The sequence below is a fragment of the Thunnus maccoyii genome, chromosome 9 (genome assembly GCF_910596095.1).
Source record: "Thunnus maccoyii chromosome 9, fThuMac1.1, whole genome shotgun sequence".
Classification (NCBI taxonomy): Eukaryota; Metazoa; Chordata; class Actinopteri; order Scombriformes; family Scombridae; genus Thunnus; species Thunnus maccoyii.
In genome coordinates, this window is record NC_056541.1 from 5,192,493 (window position 1) to 5,217,738 (window position 25,246).

Genomic DNA, 25,246 nt, shown 5'->3' on the forward strand with positions numbered 1-25,246 from the left:
TTTCTTTCCTATTATTCTTCTTTCCCTCATTCTTTCACACAACGGGAAAACAGTCCTCTTCACTATGTGTACTTTTACTTTGCTTTTTCGATTTTTTTTCACGTTTATTGAGGTCAAACTTTTAAAGCGGAGTATTCGCTAATGGACCATTACGGGTGGAGTATGTTTTCATTGTAGTTTTGACACTTGTTTTCTGTAAATGAAATACTTCAGGCACTTCTCCCTCCACTAATCGCAGGTTTACGGTACGTTCCTGAGCCCGCTGAGCCACCGCGACGCCCACATCCACATTACTCACCACGTTTTTTAGTCTGCGTGATAAATATTTTGTCTCCTGTGAAATGATGACTATTTGCAGCCTCTGGGCTCATTCCGACAATGAATCAAGTAAAACAGCGAAAACATAAAATCATGATGAGCTGTCAAAGTTCACCGTTGTGGATTTTAACAGCTGCAGAGTGAGGGGCCGTAAGAAGAAGACATCACTTCCTTCGGGGAGTTGTAAACCGAAAAGGTTAAGAACCGAGGTTGAATGCAAACTATAGATCATGAGACCCGGTCGCTGCTCGGGGAGGTGACCGGTGCAGGTGGTGGGTGGTCTGTTTATCCACCTTATCGTGTGTAATAAATTATCACTTTGGGCTTCATAAAATCAGAGCAGATGACATTCAGTCCTTTATTTTTCAGCCCACGTCTTTTCCTCCCACCTTGCTGTGTCATTACTCCGCCAGAGTCTGCAATGTGTTACGCTGTCATTCACATTCAAGATGAGTATTCAGTTTCAAAGGGCCAGTCTGCATGAGGGTACCAGACAGCCTCATTTACATTAGTTTTGGTTATATAATACATTCTGGGCTTATTAGCGACATATGTTTTAAACATGAGGAGCAGGGAGACTTATTCACTGCCTGGGCTGTATTCATGTTGTATAATCTGATGAACACTTGCTATGACAAAAGGCAATTTGGCTTTCATGTTGGGAAATCTAACAAGACTTACTGCTCTCATGAAACAACCTTGTTGTGAAGCTTCTAGTTGTGTAAACAGTGAATGATGTGACATGACATAAGGAGCCACACATTCAAGATCTGTTACTTAGATTTGATGGAGAAGGATCTCTATACACTCTGTTTAACAAATGTAAAACATCTTATTCATCATGTTAAAATGCAAAGATGACAAACACACTCAACTCTCAACACTGTAGGAACAAAGCACTCAATCGCCAAATCAAAGGAGACAATAGTCGAGGAGATGTGGGCAGCATGTGTTGATTGGAGTGTTCAATGTAAATGAAAAAGCCGTGATGATAATGATGATGATGATGATGTTGTGTTTGTTTCCATCTGCCTGGATTCTTCACAAACTCTCATCCCTGATCCGTTGAGGAGATTTTCGGGTTTCTAAAACGTCTCAGTGAAAGCTGAAATCAGTCTGATCTAAGACAAAAATCCTTTAATCTTTAGACACATTGTGAGGTGGAGGATCTAAGGATAGTCAATGCTGTATGTTGTGCACATTGCAAAGCTCTTTAAGACGAGTTTGTGATTTGGAGCATATAAATATTGTAAAACTGACTTGACAGTTAAAGAGATAAAGGTTCTTATACTGAAACTTCTTGAAACATCTTCAACACCAAACAGCAAGTCCAGAGTTTGTTACTTCTAAATATGGTCAGACCTGAATATTCAGCTTTTCTGAACATGTATGACCGTATATATTCACTTGTTATCATGTGACCATCACATGATAACCTGAGTCAACTCACTGGATGCAGAGTGAGGGTCTCTGGCACCTACTTCCAAGGTGCACGGAGAAGGGAAATAAGTCTAGAAAGATGAGATGAGATGACCCTGATGAAGGCCACAAGCCGAAACAACTAATAAAGTTGTTCCTCATACTACAAGTGTTGTGGGAGTTCTCATCTTTCTCAACTCACTGGATGAAAACGGTTGAAAGCTCCAAAAAGCTGATATGAAAAGTAGAAATGAGTAAAACATAGGCGAGTTTATTGTAGAGTAGTTTCCAACTTTGAGTTTCAGTACTTCTCACAAATACACTTAAGTTGTTCTGATATGCCGTGAACGTTTTCAGCTGGCTCGCTTTAATCTGAAGTTGTTTCCAATATATCTATATATAGAGGGGAAAAACAAGACTTCAGGCACTCATGCGTGAAGCAGGAACAAAAACACTAGGATTAAATCAAAAAGCCTTTATTCAAAACATGGCTACTCACAATATAAACCCGACCGGTTCAGTTTTGACCTTAACGGTCTTCATCAGGGTACAAAACGGTGAACAAACATCAATCAAACATTCTATAAACTTCCTGATTGATGAGTGAATACAGGTGGGTGAAAGCAACAGACCACAATGAGAAGCCATGTTTAAGATGTCTCGTCTTTATAAAATGTTTGCTTGATGTTTGTTCACCTTTTTGTACCCTGATGAAGACCCTTAAGGTCAAAACCGGTCAGTTTTTTATTGTCTTTTTAACTTAATCTGAGTGTTTTCAGTTCCTGTTTCACACGAGTGCCTGAAGTTTTATTTTCCTTCCATGTGATGACCCTTTTCTTCAAGAGCACCTGCGTTTCTCTTGAGTTTTATATGATAAAGACAGTCAGCAATTAGTCATGTGACTTATAAATCACCATAAATACAAGGCATACAAAACAACATTACAATCATCTTTTTCTAAATATTTTTTTTTTTATAAATTACAGTACTTGCTCTTAATAAATATCAAAAGGTTTACAAGAAACATATGATACAAGAAAAATAGTCAGCTGCAAACGTTTGTGGAATAAAGCGAGGTATACTGGTGCAACAGGTTTAAGTTAGAAGGTTTTTAGAGTAGAACAGGAGCTTTAAGTCACCTGCTGGATGTCCTATAATAATCTGAGCAAAGACACACAATGTGTCTTAACAGCCAACCTACAGAAGTTACAGCAATACAGGCGGAAGGTCTGATGCATTGCGTTATCTGTAGATGTTTCAGTGCCTGCTAACAGCCAGTAGGGGGCAGACTTACTGTGTGATGTCTAAAGTAATAAATCAATTACTGTCTTCATCTATTCGCATGTCAACGCTTGTCAAACACTTCAGTAAGACAGATCTCTGCCTCCTCAGTTGTTATTTGTTGCCGTTTTTGAGCTCTTTTTGCACCGTCTTGATTTTCTCATCATCATCTCAGGTTCTGAACGTCCTCTCTCTCTTACGGCTTGAACTATTAAAGTCTCCATGAGGCAGCATTTTGAGATCAACTTACTTCCTAAATTTGTTATATTTCCTGTCGGGGCGGGACATACTGTAACACAGACGGGTACTATAAATCAATAACAGTTAGAGGAAAGATAATTTTATTTGACAGGCGGTTGTTGGAGCTTTTGTTTCATTGGAGGAAATTTGGATTTATGCCTGTTTATACCTGCTTATAAAGAAATATCTTATTCTATTCTCTTCTAGTCACATATTTTGTAGGAAATCACTGAAATAATTAACTATATTGGACACATTTTCATCCATGTATTGTAAAATGGATATTGTGGCCTGCAAAATTTTATCAAACCACTTTCAGTCACTTTTTTGAGCTATTAATCCATTTTAAAGCCATTTTTTGAATGAAATGCATTAATCCTGGACATAATATTGACAGTATTCTATTTCAAATACTTCTTTTTCACAGTCAGTCCTAGTTTACAGTCACTGACCAGAGTTTTTTTGCTCATCACATTCAAATTTTTTTGTCTCTTGCCCATCTTCCACTTACCACCCACTCCTTCTGCTGCTTGCATTTTTAAAAATCACCTACTAGGCTGAGATGGACTGAGCCTGAGGGTACCTTCATGAACCTTTAAAAGGCTCCTGTCTGGACTCCTTTTGTGTTTTAAAGCTTCCTGAAGAGAAACATCTCACCTCGCATCCTTCGGTACCCGGGCCTTGTCGAAGGAGAACTTCGGCAGGCTGCTGGATGTGGGTTCGGCTGACACCCCGGCTTTGGCCCCTTTCCTCCTGTTGAGGTTTTCCTTGATGCGGACGCTGAGGTTGGGGCTGCTCTTGCCGCTGGCTTTGATCGAAGGCTGCCGTGATGCCAGACCCGCCGAGGCTCCGCTCTGGTTCCTCATCACGTCTTGCAGCTTGTTGAGCTGGATGCACTTGTTCTGCAGCTCCTCGCTCAGCTCGGCGAGAGATCGCGTCTGCTTGGCCAGCTGTTCCTGGAGAACTTTGATCTGTTGATCTTTGGCACACAGCTCCTCATCCTTCCTCTTGCCTTCTCGCTCTAGTTCCTCCACTCGGGCCCTCAGGGAATCCATGGACGTGTTTTTGAACCCACCGCCATCTTTGTGAGATCGACCGTTAGAAGAAGCACCCGAGCCCTCTGTGTGTTTGTAACGCTTCGATTTCATCGAGCCGTTCCCCATCTTCTTATCACCTGAGGAGACAAGACAGATTCAAAGTCAGTATTTGTTGAAATGATTGAAAAGATATCGAGGGGAAGTGAGTTTTTTCAACAGTACTGTGACATTTAGCAGGAAAAGGTCTGTTTGTAGAAGCTGGGAGTGAGGTTTCAAACAAAAGAGCTGACGCTGCGAGGATAGAAAACTGGAGAGAGAGCGGATCAGTATATAATGGTCAATGAATGTGTCTCCCCCATTTATTATTCAGAAGGCAGGAAGTATTACATTACATCAACAGTCACTCCCTATCTGCTCAGATTGCAGCAGAGAAAGGAAAAGCTGTTTGGGAAGCTCATCATAATAAATAAAAAAAATACAACTCTAACAGTGTAATTATATTCTAAAAAAAAATCATCTTTAAAGCATGTTTCTGTCCACATACTGAGAGAGTACATGAGGGGAAAATGCCAGAGAACAATCCTGTTTTTGTCGTGTGGGACTGTCTCCCACTCACACATACAGTAGACTTCATTCATCACATTCCTGCTGGGATAGTGAGTGGATGTAAGCTCGGACTATTCTGCCATCATCTATGAATCTTTTTGGGAAGATCTTTAAATATTTTTCTTTTGTTTTGATGCTTCAACTCTTTTGAAATAAAAAGATTTACAGGTAATATATAATATCCAGCTGTATTAATACCCCCACATAACATATGTCTCGTGAAGGCTGTGAAAATGAATTCCGTTTACAAAATAACAACTACATCTCGTGCACCTGTAACTTCCCGATGCCTCGTCATTCTTCCCCCCCTGAGATGAGTCTAGTTTGGAGCAGATTTCAGTTCTCACCTGATCAGAGCTCCGAGCCTTCAGACGGTCGTTGAAGACTGTTTAAGAGCAGAAATGATGTGTTAGCATCAGTACAGAGAGACGGGGTCTATCTACAGCACTGCTCGCATCCTCTCCTCCCTCTCTGTCTCTCTCTCTCTCTCCCTGTGTCGCGCGCTCTCGGTGTCTCTCCTCCTCGGCTGAGCGCGTTCTCGCTCGCGTGCGCGGCAACCGGGTATGATTGCCAGGTCAGGTGTACACGACGTGGAGCCTCATCTACAAAAAAAAAGGAGAAGAAGAAGAAAAGTCGTCGACTGAGAAACTCTTCACTTTACGTCCAAATAAACTTTTAGGATAAACATTTTTCTATTGGTTGAGAAGAAACTGAGATTAGGGTTTGTAGGCTGTGTGTTTTATTTTTATTTTTTTTAAATTTAGGCATATTTCTTTATTTTTATTGCAACATAGGCACAAAACAGTTGCACAAACTTACAGGGAGATAAAAGCTTCAACACTGCATGAATCAAGAGGCACAAAAGCAAAATTATGATAAGTGTTGGTCCAAATAGAACTATAAAGACAAGCATACAAACAAAAATAAAACAGACAATAAAATAGTAAAACTTAAAAATAGCAGTAAGAGGAGAAAAAATAGCACATAGCTATATATATATATATATGAAGCTATATGAATCCAGAGGTTTAACAGATGTGAGTTTGCTTCTCCTCTCACTTCTCTGCTTGTGTAAAATATTTGGCCGACAGCTTATTTTCCCCAGAAGCAGTTTTAATACTGTAGTTTTATTATTGGTTTGTCCAATAATTAAAGAAGTAATTAAATAAATAAATGAATTTTTCTTTTCAGCAGGGAAGAATTGCACAAGTGTACTTTTATGGCACATTTCATATACAAAGCCAATTACAAGCATTATACAGGAAATGCATTGTAATAAATACAAATTAGGATGATGGACACACTTTTTTAAAGAAATAAAAGGATAAAAAAGAAAAAGAAACAGCTAAATAAGAGATAGATACCACTCTCTAACAAAGCATCCTTTATAAAGGGACTATAATCTGTTACTACATTACTGGTTACTTGTAATGTTTTATAGATCAGATATAAGTTATTAATAAGAGCAACTTTTGGGTTGCCAGGTTGTGGAAATTCCTCCTCCAGCTGGTCACTTGCTTTGCTTCTTTACTTTTGGAGAAGAGCTGCAGGACATCTTTGATTAACAACTTCCAAACATTTGTATTATCTCCAGATTTGAGGGATCATAACTAACAACCACCGAATATATTAATGATACAAGTTGTAAGTCATAACAAATGGGTTTCTCACTCTCTAATAAACCCTCCATTATTCATCTAGTAACATTATGAACTGATTAAGTGATAAAGATGAGCTTCACACTCTCTAATACGCCGGCAGGAAAAGTTAGAAAGTCTTCTATTATAAATGTTTATTCTCGCAGTAATCCCTTGAGTCTGGAGTTGATATAAATGTTAATACGTTGTCTAATAAATGGATTCGGGTTGAGATGTCCTGCAGCTCTTTTCCAGAAGTACGTGAACAAACAGTCCTGATTCATTTGAGAGATAAGCCAGAATCCTGCTGGAGGAGACTTTTCCACAACCTGTTGCTTTAGTAATAGGTTATAAGTGATCTATAAAGCATAAGCAAATTACCTATGAACCATTAATAAATCTATTAGTAACATATCAACCCCCCATTAACACAAGGTGGTACAAACATGAGAATAAAAAAGGATAGACATTGTTTAAAAGATGAGATAGATCAATGCAATATTAAAAAGTGCAGAGTCCAATATGTCTTTTAAGCAGATAATTCATCTCATTAATCCTCTCTTTGACTCCATGTGACCATATGTCATGTTTCTTATCATGCATTTCACTTTTTTTTTTCTGACTGAGCTGAGAGTCTACCCGAAGCTGCAGTCCTTTGCATCCCGAAATGATTAATTGGTTTTCCCAGTGACGCCGTTCTGAGCAGCTTGGCCTGCAGCGGATTCCATCGACAGGCACACAGAACAATAATGGCAGGTGGCCAAAGCTGATTCATCTGCAGGACTCGGAACCACAACAAAGTAATAATCCAGGGGACCAGATGCATAAACGATGCGTACACACAAAAAACCCCTGCTTACGCCATTCTCCGCATATAAACTGCTATTTGGCCCATAAACACAGAATGTGAACACCTCACGCATTCTTCAAACCAGGCCTGCACATGTTCTTCTAAAGTGATGTGATGAGGTGGAGATGAAATATACGATGAGAGACGGAATCTTTTAGTAAAACATTGTTTTGGTTGACAACCAGCTGCACTGATTGTTTGATGGGGTTTTTTTGTGTTGACACAGATTTGTAAAATGTCGATCAAAGGCGCATTTTACACACGTAATATTGATGAATGGTTTTTGTGTGATTCAGTTTATCTTTCTTTGTATTTACAACGTTTTATTTTGCTGTTAATATTCTTCTCCTCCCTTTCATATGGCACAGATTGTAAAGTCTATTTAGATATAAGAGTTACAATCTAAACATTGGTTACATTTCTGAGATATGACTGCTGCTGATGGCTTATTGTCCATGTGATGGATTTATGATACACACGCTATAAAGAGCCGCACAGCCGTGCGTAATGGTCGCGCGTAATGGCTGTTCTGGCTGGAGAACCTCGCCGGTGCAGCACCTCTTCTTTCCCGTTTGTTTCATTGACAGGTGACCAGACTGGTGGAGCACGCGGCGGATTGATATGATCATTATTATAATTGTGGGAGTGGAAATGAGGCTCTTGCACGTGCGCCCACAGTTCTACAATTACTGAGATTTATTTAAAAAAAAAAAACAGAACCATGTGTACGCACAGCTTTATAAATCTGGTGTTTGCATGTTTATGGCTTTGTGCGTGCACACAGTTTTAGTCATGAATCTACACACAGTTTTATTCATCTGGTCCCCGCTCAGTGACTCCCAACCTGAACCTGAGAGGAGTCTGAGAGGCTGACACATGATCTGAAGATGTCTTTTCTTTATTCTTGTTGTCTGAGTAGGGTGCCAGTCACTTGCTTAAGGGCACTCTGGCAGAACGCGTGTTCAGATTGGAAGCATTGATTGTTTTGGCTGCATGGTGGCTCAGTTTTTAACACTGTCACCCCTCACTTGACACATATATGCTGTCTATCTGTGTGGGCTCATCTGGATGTTTAGTGTGTTTACAGCTGTACAGTGATTGTTATCTGACCAGATAGATGACAGTAGCTGCAGTTTCCATATTTGTAATGTCTCTAAATGTTATTGCTTGTCGTCCTTTAAAGGTCTCGGAAAGTCTGACTTTTCTTTTTGGCTCAATAGTTTAGTGCAGTGGCTGCCAACCTCTGCAGTGTCAGTGACCTCCTGTCACCAGCTGTACATGTCTACAGGTTCAACCAAAGACCTCGCCTGTTTTATCTGAATAATTTTTAAGAGATATGAAAATAGAAAATTATCCAGTTGCCAAAGTCAGAAATGTCCAAATTTCTTCTTGTCCAGTGTAGGATGATGACATTAAAGCATCACAGTGTCACTGTGTGGACAACATAGTGTTGTAAATTATAGTGTATTACATGATGCATCATATGTTTGACTTCTACACCAAACATGACCTGTGAATTAGTGTGGAGACATTTAAACAACAGGATGCAATATGTTGTTTGCATCACTCTTCATCTTATGATATCAACATTTTTACAAGACATAGTGTATTTATTTTGAACATCATGAAGCAGGACATTAAATTTTACATGCCATTGAATATAACATCATTCTAATGCTATACAGTCATATTATTGTATGTATAATATGTCATTCTGTGTGCTGGATTTTACACAATTTATGGTTTGTTTTCTTGTTTAATACAAAACCAAAAGCACAATTTAACACATTTAAGCTCCACATAAAGCAAATAAAACCAGACACTCAACAAACAACAGAAAAGATAGAGACAAAAAAAAAATACTCCCACGCTATTTCTGAGCAATCATCCTACTTTTATTCTCTCAAGTAAATAAAAATATAATCATGCACACAAGTGAACACATGCTCATTCTCCCTATTTAACGCTGTCACATTATGAACATTTCATTTCATTTTTTTTATAATGTACCTGCAAATTCATCACCTACACACTGCTCAAATGTAACGTGATTTTATTCGATATTCCTTAATAATTCTCATTTCTCTCTGTTTCTTTTTTTAATAACATCATCTCAAATGATGTTTTAATTAATAAATCTAACCTGTTTTAAATTACGGTGCATCTGGATCAGTCTAATCATTGACACAAGACACATACCAAAAACACTTTATGTTTTTACTGCCTCCCAAAATATCATCTGTTTTATTCCTTTATTGTTTGACATGTGTGATTCATTTCAGAGGCGGGTTAGAGCAGCTGCCAAATTTAGAAAAGCATTATAAATGTTAATGTAGGACGATGATTTCTGTCTCCGAGATCACACATCACCAGAGAAGAAGACAAAAATATTCACATCTACGGTGACTCATATTGAAATGATTGTGGAGGTCATGCAGGTGTCAGTTTAAAACCACAGTATGTTAGCAGGATATCTTTGTGTATTTATCAGATGAATTCAGCAGCAGACTGATCAGCTGCACTAACTTCATTCGTTCACTTGGTGGAGCCAAATATGTGTGTTTGTTTTTCTGCATCCATGCAGAAAATATGATCATATTATATCTGTTTCTTCTCACTGACTCCCTCAAATATTGATCATAAAGTTTTTGTTTTGTCTGACACAGCATTTCATGGTGGTATCCTGCAGCAAATTGATTAAAAAGAAGCTTAAAGTGCCTTTTTATTGATGTATTTCAATATTTTTTGCATTTATTAGAGAGTCAAGAGAAAGGAAGAGCTGTTTCATGTGCTAGATTTTTCCCCTGATCCATCTTGATTAGGTTTGTATGTCACATCAGAGGTTGTTCTGTTAAAGATTTGTTCTGATTTGATGATGGAGGTAGAGGGCAGAGCCTTTTTTAAGATGGTTTTCTTCTTTTAGTTCATGCTTCTTGTTAATGTCAGGGAATAATTACAGGATTACATGGAGATTTTAATACACTTATCCTTCTTTCTTTCTTTCTTTTCACATAGTTTGCTCCTAGATGTTGTAAACAGCCACAGTCCAGCCAATCCACGATGCTTTGGTGAGGCAAAACAAGCTACCATAGCGCTGTGTGGTGAGTCCACTTCTCTCTGCATGAAGTGCTCCTTCATTTCTTTGCTCTTGACTTTTTGATTCATCGTTTGATGAAGGCGAATCAGCCATAGCTGCCTCCAGAACTCATGTGGGCAGGCGAGACAGACCTACAGTGTCTCTGTTAAGGAATTTTACATTATTTATAAAGTAGCACTTAAAGCTCCTGGTGGAAACTTTGCATAATCGCAGCACTCTGGAGAGAACTGGTAATACTAAAGGGCCTTAAAAACACTAATGATTCAATTAAAACACCAATAAGTTCATATTTGACCATGAAAATGTCGACACAGAGAGAATCTGAGGTTTGATCCCTTTGCCCCCAAATCCCAAAATATCCACCTGCTCAGTGTTAATATTAGTGAGCTATGTTAAGTTTTCAGACTTCAATGGTGAAATTTGATCATTTTTGGGAGCTTTAACAATATTAGAGCACTGTGTAGTTTGCATCAAGTCCTCTTCCCAGACATTAAACATACCCATATATAGAAAAAATAACATACTTGTATTAAAAAATTTGCTTTTGATATTTTTTTCATGCATAATCTGAAAACCTTTGACAATTAATCATATAAAGAATATTTAAGTTGCTTTCAAAGTTTAACATATCTTGCATCTCAGGTAAAGTTTGATTTTACGGGTCCGTAATGTCCCGGGAAGTTTCAAGGAAATCATTTTATAATTGGTTACTTCTTACAGGACAAAGAGACATTTCTTTGAAAGACAAGTATGGTTTAAACCCAAGTTAATATTTATTCATAATTTAATTCTGGAAAGTTAAATTGTTTGCATGTTTGCAGACAAATGACACATTTTTGCATGTTCAGCTGACCTGCTGTGTACTGTGTCATGGTTACACTACTTGCATTAATTGGAAGTGTTCATCTGAACACCGTTTCTGTTATCTTGATAACTGGATCAGGTTCTTTCCAGGGGACTTCCTGGGAAATTATTCAGAAATGATTGATCCGTAAAATGAAGCATTTACAATTTAGACCTGTAATACTTTGTTGGTAACTAAATGAGCCAAAAACAAAAGCTTAAGTTAAGTGCTTGGAATTATAATTGTACATAACTGATTATTATGCACAAGTAATTTCCACTGTATTACCTGATGTGATTCTCTGCTGTTACATTGAAAACTCTTGAACATTTAACAAACATACACAGTCAACCAATCATTTTAAACATTCTTTTATTAACTTTCTCTTTTAAAACACAACTAACTCATTTATAAACTGTTCCTCTATTCCATTTTAACAGTCCAAATACAAATGGATGAACACAGGAAGGAAAGCAAAACATACAGTATGTACACAATAAAACCACAACAGCACTCTGTGTTGAGGGAGAAGCTGTCAAGGCAAAGCAGACGTCAGTCAAAAAATATTTAACTTCATACTCTGAGCTAGTACCTTGAAAAATAAGTGTCTCATACAAACGTGTATAAAAAAAATAGTTAAGCCAATATCTGAGGACTACTTAAGCATGTTATGTACCGAGTACAAAATTAAATAACAATAAAAACAATAGTAGATATTGGCATGAGGACATAATGACTACACAAATAGATTTATAAATAAAAAGATATGGAGGAAACTTTTACTTTTAATAATATGAAAAATAAAAAAGGATATTATTCAGCATGTGTGTGTGTTTTGGGGGGGGGGGGTTTAAAACAGAAATCCTCAGTTCACATTATTCAACCACACAAAATCCATTCACTTTTCTGACCAAACCACCAGGGGGCAGCACAACCACACTGATTTTCTACACTAGAACAGAAACAAAAAGGGGGGAATGGATGCATGTTAACCCAAAAAGCAGCCCACACACAGCCCGGTTCATCTTCTCCGCAGCAGGATGGGCTGTTTTAACACTGATTATCAGGAACAAGAGGAAACATACGATCATCACACCTTGTATTTAAGCTCAGAGCAGAAGGCCTCAGTACGCTTCAAACTAAGCGCGTGTCAGATCGTCTCAAACCTCAATTCCAAGAGGAAAAGAGCTTTCAGACGCTGTTGGATCATCCGATGAGCCCTTAGCGACCGAAGCGTACTGAGACCTTGAGTGTGCCATCGATAAACCGCGAGGAAGTGGTGCTTTCTGGGTTTAGCGAATCACAAAACGATATACAACACAAACAAAACAAAACCAATTACATCTTCTTTTAAAATGCAGCCAGCGCATTTTTTTTTTCTCTTACACATCAAAAACCTTTAGAAACATGAAGCTGAAGAGATACACAGGTATCGTACAAAAAGGAAGGAGACGAACATAACAAATAAACTACAAATAATGGCTAGCTTCATGATAAACAACAGTGTTGCAGGTACGTTTTTTTTTTTTTTTTTTTTGAAGTTCTCCATACAGAGAATGCTGGCTTATGGAACCAGAGAGAGAGAGAGATAGAGTAGCGTGTCTGTTGAGTTAGCTAACCAGCAGCTAACTTGTAGCTTCAGTGGAAAAAAACATGTTGAAAACTGCCGAGGGGGGAACAAACAACCCCAACGACTCCGTATAACGCTCACAGAAGGTTTATCAGGGCAAAATGCTTCGGACAAGAGAAAAGCACATCCCTTGGCTTTTACAGTGAAGGTTTGTAGAGTTTCTTTTTTTTAAAAAAAGACTACAAAGTCATACAAAGAGATGAAAAAAACAGCTGTCCTGAAATATACAGCACATAGAGCGAGAGGATAAGGAAAAGCCGAGCTTAATAGAAATCTGAAGCTGGGGGGGAACACAAAAGGGTCCTCGCCAGCCAAAGTAGAGATTGTCGTTTCCCTTCCAACATGGGGATACTTCGTTTGGACAACAACAGCGACGTTGACTGAGAACAGCTCACTTGTCGGGGGGTGGAGGGGGGGTTTGTCTTCATTCTAGTATCTTTAGCTTAGAGGTTTAGACCCTGCTTAGCAGAGTGGATCTGTGGAGAAAAGAGAAAGAAACACAAACTGTTAGTTGAAGTTGGCTAAGCCTTGCTCAAAACTGTTGCTTAAATTGGGTTTGAAACTCGTTTAGTGAGCCGTCTTGACGTTGGACAACCAACAAAAACGAATCATGTGGTTTTTGGCCCTTGGGATAATTTTCCACCAAATTTAATTGAAATCTGTTCAGGCTTTGAGATATCCAGCAAACATACAAACAGAAAAACAAAAACACAACCCTCCTGTCTTCAAAATGGTCAAAACAGTTACAAATTGTCAGTCGCAGCAACAGTTTGTCTTATCTTTGTTAGATTTCGGGGGAGGGTGGAGGGAGGGAGGGAGGTGATGAAGTGTGCGGAGAGACGGCCTGAACAGCCGAGCGGCACGTTCTGCTGACGCGGCTCGGCTGGAATAAAGTGACAGATCGTGTCGCAGCGGAGGCAAAGCTCGGGAGGGACGCAGGGAGGGTTGGCAGGCAGTCAGGAAACGTGACCTCTCTCTCACACACAGCCAACTGGATCCACCCTGACTGGGTTTAACCCAACAATCACTGAGCTCTGGATCCAAAATCTGCTCTCACCTTTGACCCTTGCCAGCAGATCTGATTCATACATCTGCGTTTGGATGGTTGGGTGTGTATGGGGTCAATTTTTGGCAACCTGCAGCATGACTGTCAGCTTTAAATCATGTGCTCACTGTCCTTTAAATACTGGCTTTATTTTTACACGTCTGTCTCATGTATTGTCACATTTCAAGTTTCGTGTCTTTTTTTTTTGTTGTTGTTCTTTGTAAGATTTGTGTTTTTCTAAATATGTGCAAGAGCTGTTGTGTAAGTAAAAACTATGAAGAAACTGTTTAGATGAGTGACTTTTACTGGCAGTTTTGCTTTTAGGGGGTTTATTACAGAAGTAGGTTGCAGATATTTCATTACTGTTTTTAATGTTTTCAAAAATATGTTTTAAGCTGCTTTATCATCTCTAATAGGAAGCTGACAGCCCTGACATGACCTTTTAAGTTGTAATGTCTGAAATAACAGTAAACTTTCTTATTTATTTTGCTTATTTTGTGTCCACCTGATGAACTTAAGTCCATTATTTTACTCTTTTAGCTCTGTTTTGGTCTCCACCAGCGCCTGAGAAAAAAATATTTGGCTCTCTAGCTACTAGGCTTCTCTTTTCTTTTTAAATATATTAAATATTATATGAGTTTCTGACAACTATTTCTTCTAAACAAATCAGAAATGTAAAACGCAACAGGAAAGAGCTGCCAGACAGAGGATTTAGAAAATAAAAGCCTTGACTAACTGGTAAAATTACTGTTATAATTGATCTAATGGCATCATAAAGAGGAGAATAACACATTTAGTTTCTTGAAAGTGGGAAGTTATTACTCAGTTGAACTATATTCTTGTTCTAATTGTGGAAAACAGGAAGTCACTACTTTGACGTTCATGTTGATCCAAATAAAGACTTTACTGTTTTTATTTATCAGCCAAATATGTTTACTCATTATGTCATCATCTTTTAAGTCTAAAGTCTGCATATACTGTATGTGGCTGTAACCCCACACTTCTACACATATTTGCTATTTCTAAAGGCTTTAAAACAGGTTTTCAATCATTTTATTCCTTCAAGTTTAAAAAAAACTAAAAACTATAATGGCAGCGAGACACCCGACAAATGTCTGAAGTGCTGAACGACGCCTCTTTGTCTCTACGGAGGAACCAAACATCCCCGACTCAGTTTGTGTCAATTAAACTTCAGTGATGCTGAAGCAAGAGGAAATATCCCTCTGTCAGCTCTCTGGGGCTTTCTTCAACCAGTTAGAGCCGACCGAACAAAGACGATTTTCTCTCATCCATCTTCTCACACACACACAAACACACACACACACACACACATCCAGAGCGCTGTGTGATCAGAGGGTATGTTATGTGTGCGCAGAGGATGTAATTGTGTGAAAATGACGGATGTCCTTTTGCATGCGTGTACGCGAGTGATGGTGTGACCGAGAAGAATGATGAGCGTTCGTGTGTGTGTGTGTTTAATGCGTTTATTGAACAGCGAGCAGGTCAGCATCAGTGTGTGACCTACATCCCTCTGGGTCTGCCTGGTCAGTGGGGAGGCAGGAGGGGATGCGGGTGACAGCCGTGATTGAAAGACTCGAACCCCTGAGGGTGTGTGTGTGTGAAGAGAGAGATGTAACGTGGGAGGGGCGGGGGTGGGGGGGATCATACACACCTCAGAGACTTCCATCTGTCTTTCTCCATGTTGTTCTCAGGACCTTCGCTCTCGTACGACGCCAGATATAAAGCTGCAGAGAAACATTATTAGCTTTTTAAATTATTATCGGAAAACATGACATTCACTCTGATTGATTGATTCCCGGGGTGGCGTGTAACTCTGTGTGACATGTAACTTTAATAGTCTACCCTGATTTGCTTGATTTATAGTCAGGACTCGTGATATTCAGGACTCTGACCTATATTTTATCCCCATTTTTCATTGGATTTTCTATCATCAAAAGCATTTTCAGTGGTACACGCTGTCTTTTAGCTTTAGGAAAAACTAATTTTGGATGGGCGGTGACATAAAAATGCAGATAAAAATCAGTTTAAACCTCTACTATCTTTTTTTTTATCTGGTTAATTTCAATAAAAATTTGTTAAAAACAAAAAATTCATAAAAAAGAAAACCAATATTCAGATACAGGTATCTATATTAGTAGTAATGAGTATTTGTTATTACTTCCATTAATGTTAGTTATAATGTTTCTGTCACTGAGATGCTCTATTACGTCTGCTGAAGACATAACGGCCAATTGCACTTGTTATGTCAGGTAGTCCATGAAGAGAGAGCTTTTTGACAGAGATGATAGATCTCACTAGGCTACAGTAAACGTTTTAAAATGGAGTTACTGGTTTCTGCACTTTGTTTCAGCAGTGGCAGATGTGAAAAACAGAATATATAGTGTGTTGCTACAGTTTAGCAGCAAGATTTACATGATGTAGCTGTCAAATACAAAGAAGCTCCAGTAGAATTTATTTTAGTTCTCTTATAGTTGTTTTTTTCTAACAGGACAGTCAGTCTTATTCTCTGCATTCTCACTTTTATTTCATCTTTAATCTCTCAGAGACACAAGAAAAAGAAACATTATTAGCCAGAAGCAACACAACTAAGGCCAGTCAGTCACAATCAACAAAGAATTCATAAAAACACTTACAAGAGTCATAAAAAAACATCAGATAGTAAAGTTTTAAATCTCCAAGGGGTATTAAAACTCTAGTTTGAGGGTAGTTTGCAGTTAATTTCTGAATTGTGCCTTCAATACTGATTGTTAGAAACACATGCAATCTACAGTGAGAAGTATCGAAAGTGCAGGGACAAAAAAAAGCTGATGTTCAAAAATTCATCTGGAGTCTAAAAATAGCTGGATGGAGTGTCCCTGAGTCGTCCTCTGGGTTTGTTTATGTTGTTACCACTACTTCCTGTTGCCTGAGTAGTTCAGCTGATCTACATACTCACACTAAAAAGTGAAAAACATCACTTTTATTCACATTTACTTTCACTGTCTGTGGATGACAGGAGGATGTTTACAATCACCCGACACTGTCACTCATGAACGACAGTGTCGTCTATCTATATGGCTGAAGAAGAGCACGGAGGGTGATACGAAGCGCTCACAGGTGATTGGTCAGTTCAGGCAGAGCACTTCAGTGTCAGGAGGATTTTACAGACTTCCCTGTCTCTCTCTGATAAGACGGTGATAAGAGCCGGAGCCAGTGAGACGACAGGACTTTGATGTGGATTAAAGGAGAGCGTAACTATCGGCGCTGCTGGAGTAGGAGAGGTGATAACAAGGTGTGTATGTGTGGATTTGAGTCTTAGTGGTAAAAACAGTCAGTATGTTTTTCTCTGGTCTACTATATTTTTATCAAGGATGATGACTCAGAGGACTCATCACATCATGTTTCATCATTTGATAATAACTCTGTATCTGCTGTGTTGCTTTCAATGTAAATAAAAACACTTGATCCGAACATAACTTATTTTTTTTTTACATATGTTCATTAGGGTGCATACTTTTGTAGGCGTATTTTTGAACTTTTGTGAGGTGTCTAAATGCTAAGCTAAGCTAAGCTAAGCAGCTGCTTCATGTTTAGCATACAGGCATGAGTGGTATCGACCTTCTCGTCTAACTCTTGGCGAGAAAGCGTATACGCATATTTTACAAAATGTCAAACTACTCCTTCATGAGGCTCTGGTGAACTTACCATCTTCAGTGAACACTGGAGCAGTCAGCAGGTACTGCAGGATCTTCCGATCCTTCTCGAAGGGACACTCCACCTTCTTCCAAGTCATGAACTCGCTAACTTGTTTGGCGAGTTCCCAGAATTTCTAAAAATGAAACAAAAAGAAGATGAAAAGAAGTTAACAGGTATCAACATGTTGAGGAGCCTACATGCAGCAATGCATGCATATGAAGTTGTTGCTTCTCATCTCTTTAATATTGTGATATTTGAGTCAATTATGTAACCAGGGATCCAATGGCTCTGCCCAGTGACGCACAGCACTACACTGTGGTTACAGTGGGCAGCTCTGTGGTGCGATTGTGTACCCATGACAGGATGTCAAAAAGGACTCAGCACAGTTTCCCAGGATAGAATTCAACCTTAAAATAGTGTCTGATTCAGATTAACTGTGACTGAAGACCAGTGGAAACACTGATGAGTCTGCGGCCAGTGGTCAGTGTGATTGCTCCATGGAAACACAGCTGAACTTTACACACTCAAGTCTTACTTCTTCATTCTCTAACACTCTGTAGGGAAGTCGACATAAATAGCGCCCAATCCGTTGCCATGTGTAGTAAATACAGTGACGTTTTTGCGACAAGTCAGCTGAGAAGTCAGCTGTGGGAAAAAAAGGAGAAAACCTGCTGTAATCTGTCGCAGGGGAAACTCCCCTCCGGGGAATTTGAAATTCGTTTTTACCTCAAAGTTGATGTGTCCGCTCTGCAGCCTGTTGGCACAGCCCTCGTTGAGGAAGTAGATGTCTTTTATGAGCAGGCTGAAGAAAGGGATGACAATCTGCAAGACAAGAGAAAGAGAAAGGGATTTAATTTCACTGAGAAGATGCGAGGGGGGACTTCCATATGATTCACGGGCATGTTAGCTTTATATAAACATCAATCAAAGGATCACTCTTGACAAAAGAGGATTTGTTACAACACTTGTAGGGAAAACAGACCCATAGGCTTGTTGCAGCATGTATGTTAACCTATAAAATTCCCAGGATGAATTCCTTAAAACAAAAAAATTGAGAAGTGAGACTGAAGATGAAAGTGTGTTTTTCAGAGGAAAAAAAAAGAGAAAAATTCCCCTTCAAAGTCCCCTGAATAATTCATCGCCACCCCCATACAATGATTCAGGTCACTGCGTGTCTGGGCACTAATAGATCTTGATGGAGAGCAGTATGGAGAAGGTGCACCAGTCTCCGTTCAAATACTGGTAAAAATGCTGGCTTATTAAATCTGGTATTTATCAGTTGCTATGGCTGATAAACACAAAATATCTCTTATGTTGCTCAGTGTTGAGATGCTGCAATATCACACATTGGCACATAGAAAAAACTCTGTCATTTCTTCCCTGACCATCCTAACACATTCCCCACCCAAAAAACATCAAACGTCCATGACAGAAGAACTTTACAGAGAAACGCCAACACCGCATATTCACATCTGACTTTTCCTTAAAGCAAATATTGATTTTTGTTGCTTAGTATTTAGCTGAGATAATTCTGTGTCAGAGGTCACACTTGAATAAACTGTTGTTGCCAAACTAGTCGATTAATTTCATATGTTCTTCTTCAACTCCTTTCGCTTTCGTCGTGAGCTTGTTTACAAGAAATCCCGCCAAAAAAAAAAGTGTTTTGCAACTAACATGATTACTTCACAGTGGACGTCGGAGAGAAGTCAGAGAGTCTGCACACACGGCGAGGGCTCTGCAGGAGCAGGATGTGCTTAACAGGGATGTTGACACTCATCTGTATGCACCGAACACTGTTGTCATGTGTCCGCACACACACACGTCTGCACACACATGTTCTATGTTGAGTGATAAAAGTGGTCCAGTGGTACCAGAGAGGAAGTCATTTTCACAGCTGGACACACAGAGGATGTTTAGGGTCTGGAGCCAGGAGGGCGCCAAGTCTGGATTTGTGGTGAAAAATGAGATCTGCTATAGAGGATGTACTATATCTATCAAAAGCTGCTGACATCTATTAACTTCTTCTACTGTTTAGGAACAATAAGATTCTGGATCTCATGATGTGTTAACATAGACGCTACCTGCTGCTCCGGAGTCTCAGAGAGATCTCTGTTTGACACTCTGACTTTGCAGTACTTTGATAAAAAGCAACAGGAGTCGATCATGCGGTCCGACCTGATGTAAGGTGGAGTATTTCCTGCATTCTTCTTGTAAAATATCTTACTGAGCTGTTGCTTCACAACCAAAACATGTGATTCATCAAGTCTGCTTCAGATCAGCTGTCTGGCATTTAGTTAAAATGTTATTTCAAGCAAATAAATCAACATAGCAACAAACGTTGGATCTATTAAGTCTTTCTGTCCTCGCAGCAACAGGAGTAAAGAACATAATTCCGGCAAAACAATATCGAAATGATGATTGTGGCTTTGTTGATCCTCCGACAAAGTCAACAGCGCCGTGGATGCCTGCAGGAGATCATAAACAAGCCCCCCCTCCGACCCCCTCCCTAAAAGGAGAGGTCACAAGAGCAAGAACATACCAGACTTCTCGGGAACTTTCCATTTCATGACCCTGACCTCTTGTCCGGGTTTGTTTGCATATTTGAGCTCCGAAAAAAACATCCCTCACGAACCTCGGGGAGCCAGATACATATTGACAGTACACTCTGTCTCCTTAAAGAAAACACTTTTTTTTAAACTTGTCATGACGTGAGGAGAGGCTAACCACTAACGCCTGGCAACGCACAAGCACTGCAGCGGTTCAAACTCGGTCAGGGCGGGCAACTCAAGAAGCAGCAGAGAACACTATGTGATCTGGCAGGCGGCCATGCTTTCTTTTTTCTTTTTTTTTTTTTTTCTTCCTTTCCTTGTTGAAGAGAGAGCACAACATGTTTGATGAGGAGGAAACCGAGACCGTCCTCACATCGTGGCCCACTTATAACTTGACCTGTGTGTGTTCCCTCTGAGCTGCGCTGTTATGCAACCTCTGTCCGCTGTCCAAGTCCGCTCAAGTGGCTGTCGATGGCACAAACACGATGGGAACGCAGAGTCCAGACGATAACAAGGAGTAACGAGCAGCTGCACCCTGGTTTGTTTTTCTGCCTTTTTTCTTTCTTTTTTTTTGCCTCCACATCAAATATTTCCTTCAAGATTGATGTCACAGTTCATGAAGATAAAGGCATCGTGATAACCATCTCAGCTTTTTACATAACTGCATCTCTGCTGAAACATGCGTCACTAAACACTTTGTTGAGGGCAGTCCGTCGGCCCGGACTGCTTATTCACAAACTGAAAGGTCACTTCTGATCCCTGCAGCAGCTGTGAAGTGGTCTTTAGCAAGACACCAAAAACCTCTCGGTTATTCACTGGAACTGGCTCTGGATGAGTGAAATGTAAACACAAGTATCGAGTGCAGATGTTTAAACTTTTAAGAATTTATTTTTGCACTCACACATCCAGCAGCCACTGTAAATGATCGGACACTTATTTGGCAGATCCGACCGAATCGCCGACCTGAACTGACGTTACCAGTCTGATTTTTAAATGAAAAAACCCTCTTTCGTCAAATTACTGCTTTAATTTAACAAGCAGCACTTTAAATGTCAGCACCGCTAATTTGAAAAAGATCTGCTTAGAGTCATATGCTGCACTGAGAAGCAAAAATTCATACAGCTGAGTCGTATAGTCTCTCTCTCAGAGAGAAATGAAAGTATCACGGCTACAGTTTGTGTTGAGGCCTCACCTTCTCTCTGCTGCTGTTGGCCGTGATCGACCTCTGCGTGGCTCCTCTGAGCGCCGTTCTGTAGTTGTAGAAATTGCTCGAAGGATCCATTTGATGCTACGGAGTGAAAAGAAAAAGCAAAAAGGTTAGAGAGAGCAGCTGAAAAGGCCTGAGGTGGATCTGAGGTGTCAGTTCAACAGCATATATATAATTAAATCCTCGACACAAACGGACCAATGCTTTTAATCACACCATCATTTAGCAACTCAAACTCTTAGTGTTTTGACATTAGCTTGTCAAAGTCATGTGATCCTTTGTCAAAGACAAAATAAGGCACAAAGGGAAAAAAAAAACAGGAAGGTAAAAGGAAATCATGAGAAAGAGGAAACAGAAAAAGGAGGCGAGGAGGCGTGTGACTGACAGAGAGAAGGAGACGAGCTCCAGAGAGACGAAGAGAACTGACTCCCTGAACACTGAAGTTCCAGCCCGACTCATCTCCATCTCAGATCTCCTCTATCAAACGATGCACTGATGGCCTGTGAGGCTCAGTGAGCCTCCTCCCTGCAGTATCCAGGGGTTTCCACAGGCTCCATGAGGAGGGGGGGGGCAGAGCTGTGTGATCTGAACCCCAGCTACACCTCAACACATGGGGCTCCCTCTACTCTGGAGTCCCCTTCCCTCCACCTTCACTGCGCTAAGTAAAATATCTTGTGCAGGTATTGTAGGTGTACAGCAGGGATTTAAATCTAGCAAACCTTTAGCAATGACTAGATACTGAATATTTGGGTTAAAATGACAGCTGAGAAGATATTTTAACCTAGTTTTCTTTGTGCATGTATAGACGATGGCGGTAGGACAAGGGAGATAATTTGCTTTTGTGTGCGGCGTCTTTGAAAAAGTTGAGAAAACAAAGGAAAATATTCATCACAAAAGAGTTGAGATGATGTTTTTTTTGTTTCTCTGGCAACTATCTACATGTTATTGTGAACATCATACATATAACATCAGTTTAAAACAGTTGGAATGTGATTTTGTTTTACTGTGCAATCAAACAAAACTGGGAAAAAGTTTTTGGCGTTTTCGTCCTATAAAATGCTTCAGTATGACCACATGTTTAATGTCTGTTAATGTTAAATTATGCTGCACTAAAGAAACACTGCATGAGTCACAGAAAATCTCTGCTCTCCCACTCAGATCCGTTTTGATAGGAGCTTTAAGCACGACTGTGTTTATCTTTTTCATAAGACAAAGCTCCCCCCCCCCTGCACGCCCACGTCGAGGCTAGTCATCAGTGAAGGACACAACAAAAGCACAGAGCTGCTAACATGTGTGGGAAAACACAAATTTAGCGCTGGAGTCGGACGATTAAAACTGAATAGGAGAGGGCAATAAAAACTGAAGATAAAAAGGAAATAAAAAATGTTCACAACTGCAGATTTTATGTAGTGACAGATCTCCGTCCCCCCCCGGACAGTTCTTAAACCTCAGCTCTCACTGGATGTCAAAAAACTGCACCCACATTGAATTGATTTCATGTCACAGGAGCGTCATTCAGCAAGGATACGACGAGCTTCGGGCGAACTTACTTCTAAGATGTCAAACTTGGCCGTCTTGACTTTGCTCCAGGTCTTCTTCAACCGAGACACGGGACTCATGTTCATCCCAGCTGCAAGACGGACACAACAACAACAAAAAAATCAATAAGAGAGAGATTTCACACATCCAGGCAAACACCCAAACATGCCTGCATTAACACATGGCATTTTCCCCCCAATTCAGCCAGACAGACGCACCCCCCCCCCCCCCCCCCCCCCCCCCCACATGGCAGTCATCCTTTAACATCCCCCCCTCCTCCTCCTCCTCCCTCCCTTTTTCTTTCTTTATACTGTTGTTCCTTCTGATGCAGCGAGGCAAAAGGCTGCAGGAACAATGGAGTTAACACACGCCTCGTTTCCCCTCCCAGCACTCTGCTTCCCATATGGTAATCCTCTGTGTGTTTGTGTGCAACGCTGCAGGTTCAGGCGCCGAGGGTCACCGTCGGAGCACAACACAAAACAACCCTTCAGTAAACAAAAGAGCTCAGATACGTGATGAAATATAAAACTTCCTGACTCACTTCACTTGCCGGGGAAACAGTTTCGGTTTTATGTGACACTTTAGCGCTGCGGGACCAAAATGAATGAATGTCCGACCACAGTGTGTCAGGACATGTCTCGCCTAGGAAACGACTCCATCGACTCACAAAGACGCCAGTGTGTGTGTGTGTGTGTGTAAGGACAGGTGTTGACTGTGGTAGTGGCCCCGTTGGGACAAACACTCCCCTTTATGATAACAACAGTGTTTTTTGCCTTCCACGTGATTCGTTTCGCTTTAAAAAACAAACTCCATACTTGTGACCTGCGCAGGATCTCGAGAACTCTGCAGGTCTTTCCAAATTTATCTGCGATTTGCTGGAGAGAATTGTTCATTCTCATCATGTTTAATGCTACTCTTTTGGATGTCCGCTGATTGATAGTGTTGTGTTCTCTTTCTATTTCGGTCCAGATCGAGTCTAATTATGATCGGATGTTCGATTCGCACCAGTTCGGACTGTCCTCAGCTCCTTTTAGGAGCAGGTCTGACTTGGATGGGCAAAAAATCTCAGATGGACTCCTGAGCAAACAAAAGCAGCACTATCTGCATGGCTTGACACCTCTAGGGGTAAGTGAGGAAATATTTTTCTTTGTAATTTGGTTGGTGAATCAACCCTTTAATCACATCACTAATAAACTGTGTGGTTCCCAGGAGACGAGGAGGCTGGTGGAGACGAGATTTGCCTGTAGCGCTCTCTCTCTCTCTCTCTCTCTCTCTCAGGGGAGAACGACGGAGGACAGCTGGCACTCCAATATCCTCTACTCTGCTCGACCCCCTCATCCTCCCATCCTCCCTCTCTCCCTCCCTCCTCCCTCGTGTGCTCACACTCTCTCTGGTCAGTGCTGACCATCTGCCTGGATGGTTTATTCTGTGTCCTCTTCCAGCTGCCTTCCCCCGCTCTCTGCTCTGGACACACAAATCCTGTCCCCTACATCTCCCCCCCTCAGGCCTGTGAGGCTGACCAGATGCCCTCTCTCCTCTAAACGCTTAGACATCTCCAAGCCCATTGGTTCATCCTCTACAACACCTAAAGCGAGGTCTCTAAAATGTTCGAGCTGCTTTGAGACTCTACGTGTGTCTTTCTATCCTTTATTCAGCCTGGGTAGTTTTGCTCAGAGTGCAGTCATTTCTTCTTTTTTTTTTCACAAACACATTAAACACATTCACACCTGGAAGCTGCCCAGTGCATTCACAGTGCAATCTGTTGAGCAGCTCCACAGGACCGGTTTGAGGTTAAGCGGCTCACCCAAAGGCATGTTGGCGAAATGAGAAAAACTCCTTTTTCTGCTTCCCAAACTTAACCAGAAACCATCAATGAATCATCAATGAATTTTATGATATATAAATTGTTCAGTTGCCTAAAATGTGCTTCAGGTTTCCCTCAGAATCAAAGAGTTAGGGTTTCTTTCTGCAGCCGTTGCTTTGCACTGATATTCAGCCAACATGTTGGGAGGAATCATTCAGAAGTCCATTTGCAGTAGCTTCAATAGACCAGAATGCAATGCAAGTGTTTGGAGTAAGAAGCGCGATGCTTTATCTTTACTGTAAGTTTTAAGGGAGGAAATGATGCTCTGCAGTGACAGATGTTTCAACAAATACAAGATGTCAAACGCCAAACGCCAGAAAGCCACGAGAAACACTGTCACCAAGTGTTTTTCTCTCCTCTGACCAAAGAACAAAATTTGAGACAATT

At 40.4% G+C, this 25,246-nt stretch overlaps 2 protein-coding genes across 5 annotated transcripts in view; both read right to left on the reverse strand.

Moving 5' to 3' along the window:
* prkg2 (protein kinase cGMP-dependent 2) overlaps positions 1 to 5,457 on the reverse strand; it is a 34,481-nt gene extending 29,024 nt beyond the window's left edge. For both annotated transcript variants that reach the window (XR_006098185.1, XM_042421796.1), the window contains exons 1-2: positions 5,249 to 5,457; positions 3,916 to 4,432 (exon numbers count right to left, since the gene is read on the reverse strand). Coding sequence is in view for 1 of the 2 variants with exons in the window: in XM_042421796.1 (XP_042277730.1) it covers positions 3,916 to 4,421 (506 nt within the window). In the remaining variant the exon portion in view is untranslated. The remainder of the gene's footprint in view (positions 1 to 3,915; positions 4,433 to 5,248) is intronic.
* A 6,227-nt stretch (positions 5,458 to 11,684) lies between these two features.
* Positions 11,685 to 25,246, reverse strand: part of rasgef1ba (RasGEF domain family, member 1Ba) — a 146,887-nt gene continuing 133,325 nt past the window's right edge. For all 3 annotated transcript variants that reach the window (XM_042421025.1, XM_042421026.1, XM_042421027.1), the window contains 6 exons: positions 23,007 to 23,086; positions 21,442 to 21,537; positions 18,427 to 18,522; positions 17,710 to 17,833; positions 15,677 to 15,749; positions 11,685 to 13,435 (listed from right to left, as the gene is read on the reverse strand). In XM_042421025.1, coding sequence (XP_042276959.1) covers positions 13,411 to 13,435; positions 15,677 to 15,749; positions 17,710 to 17,833; positions 18,427 to 18,522; positions 21,442 to 21,537; positions 23,007 to 23,086 — 494 coding nt within the window. In that variant the 3' untranslated portion in view covers positions 11,685 to 13,410. The remainder of the gene's footprint in view (positions 13,436 to 15,676; positions 15,750 to 17,709; positions 17,834 to 18,426; positions 18,523 to 21,441; positions 21,538 to 23,006; positions 23,087 to 25,246) is intronic.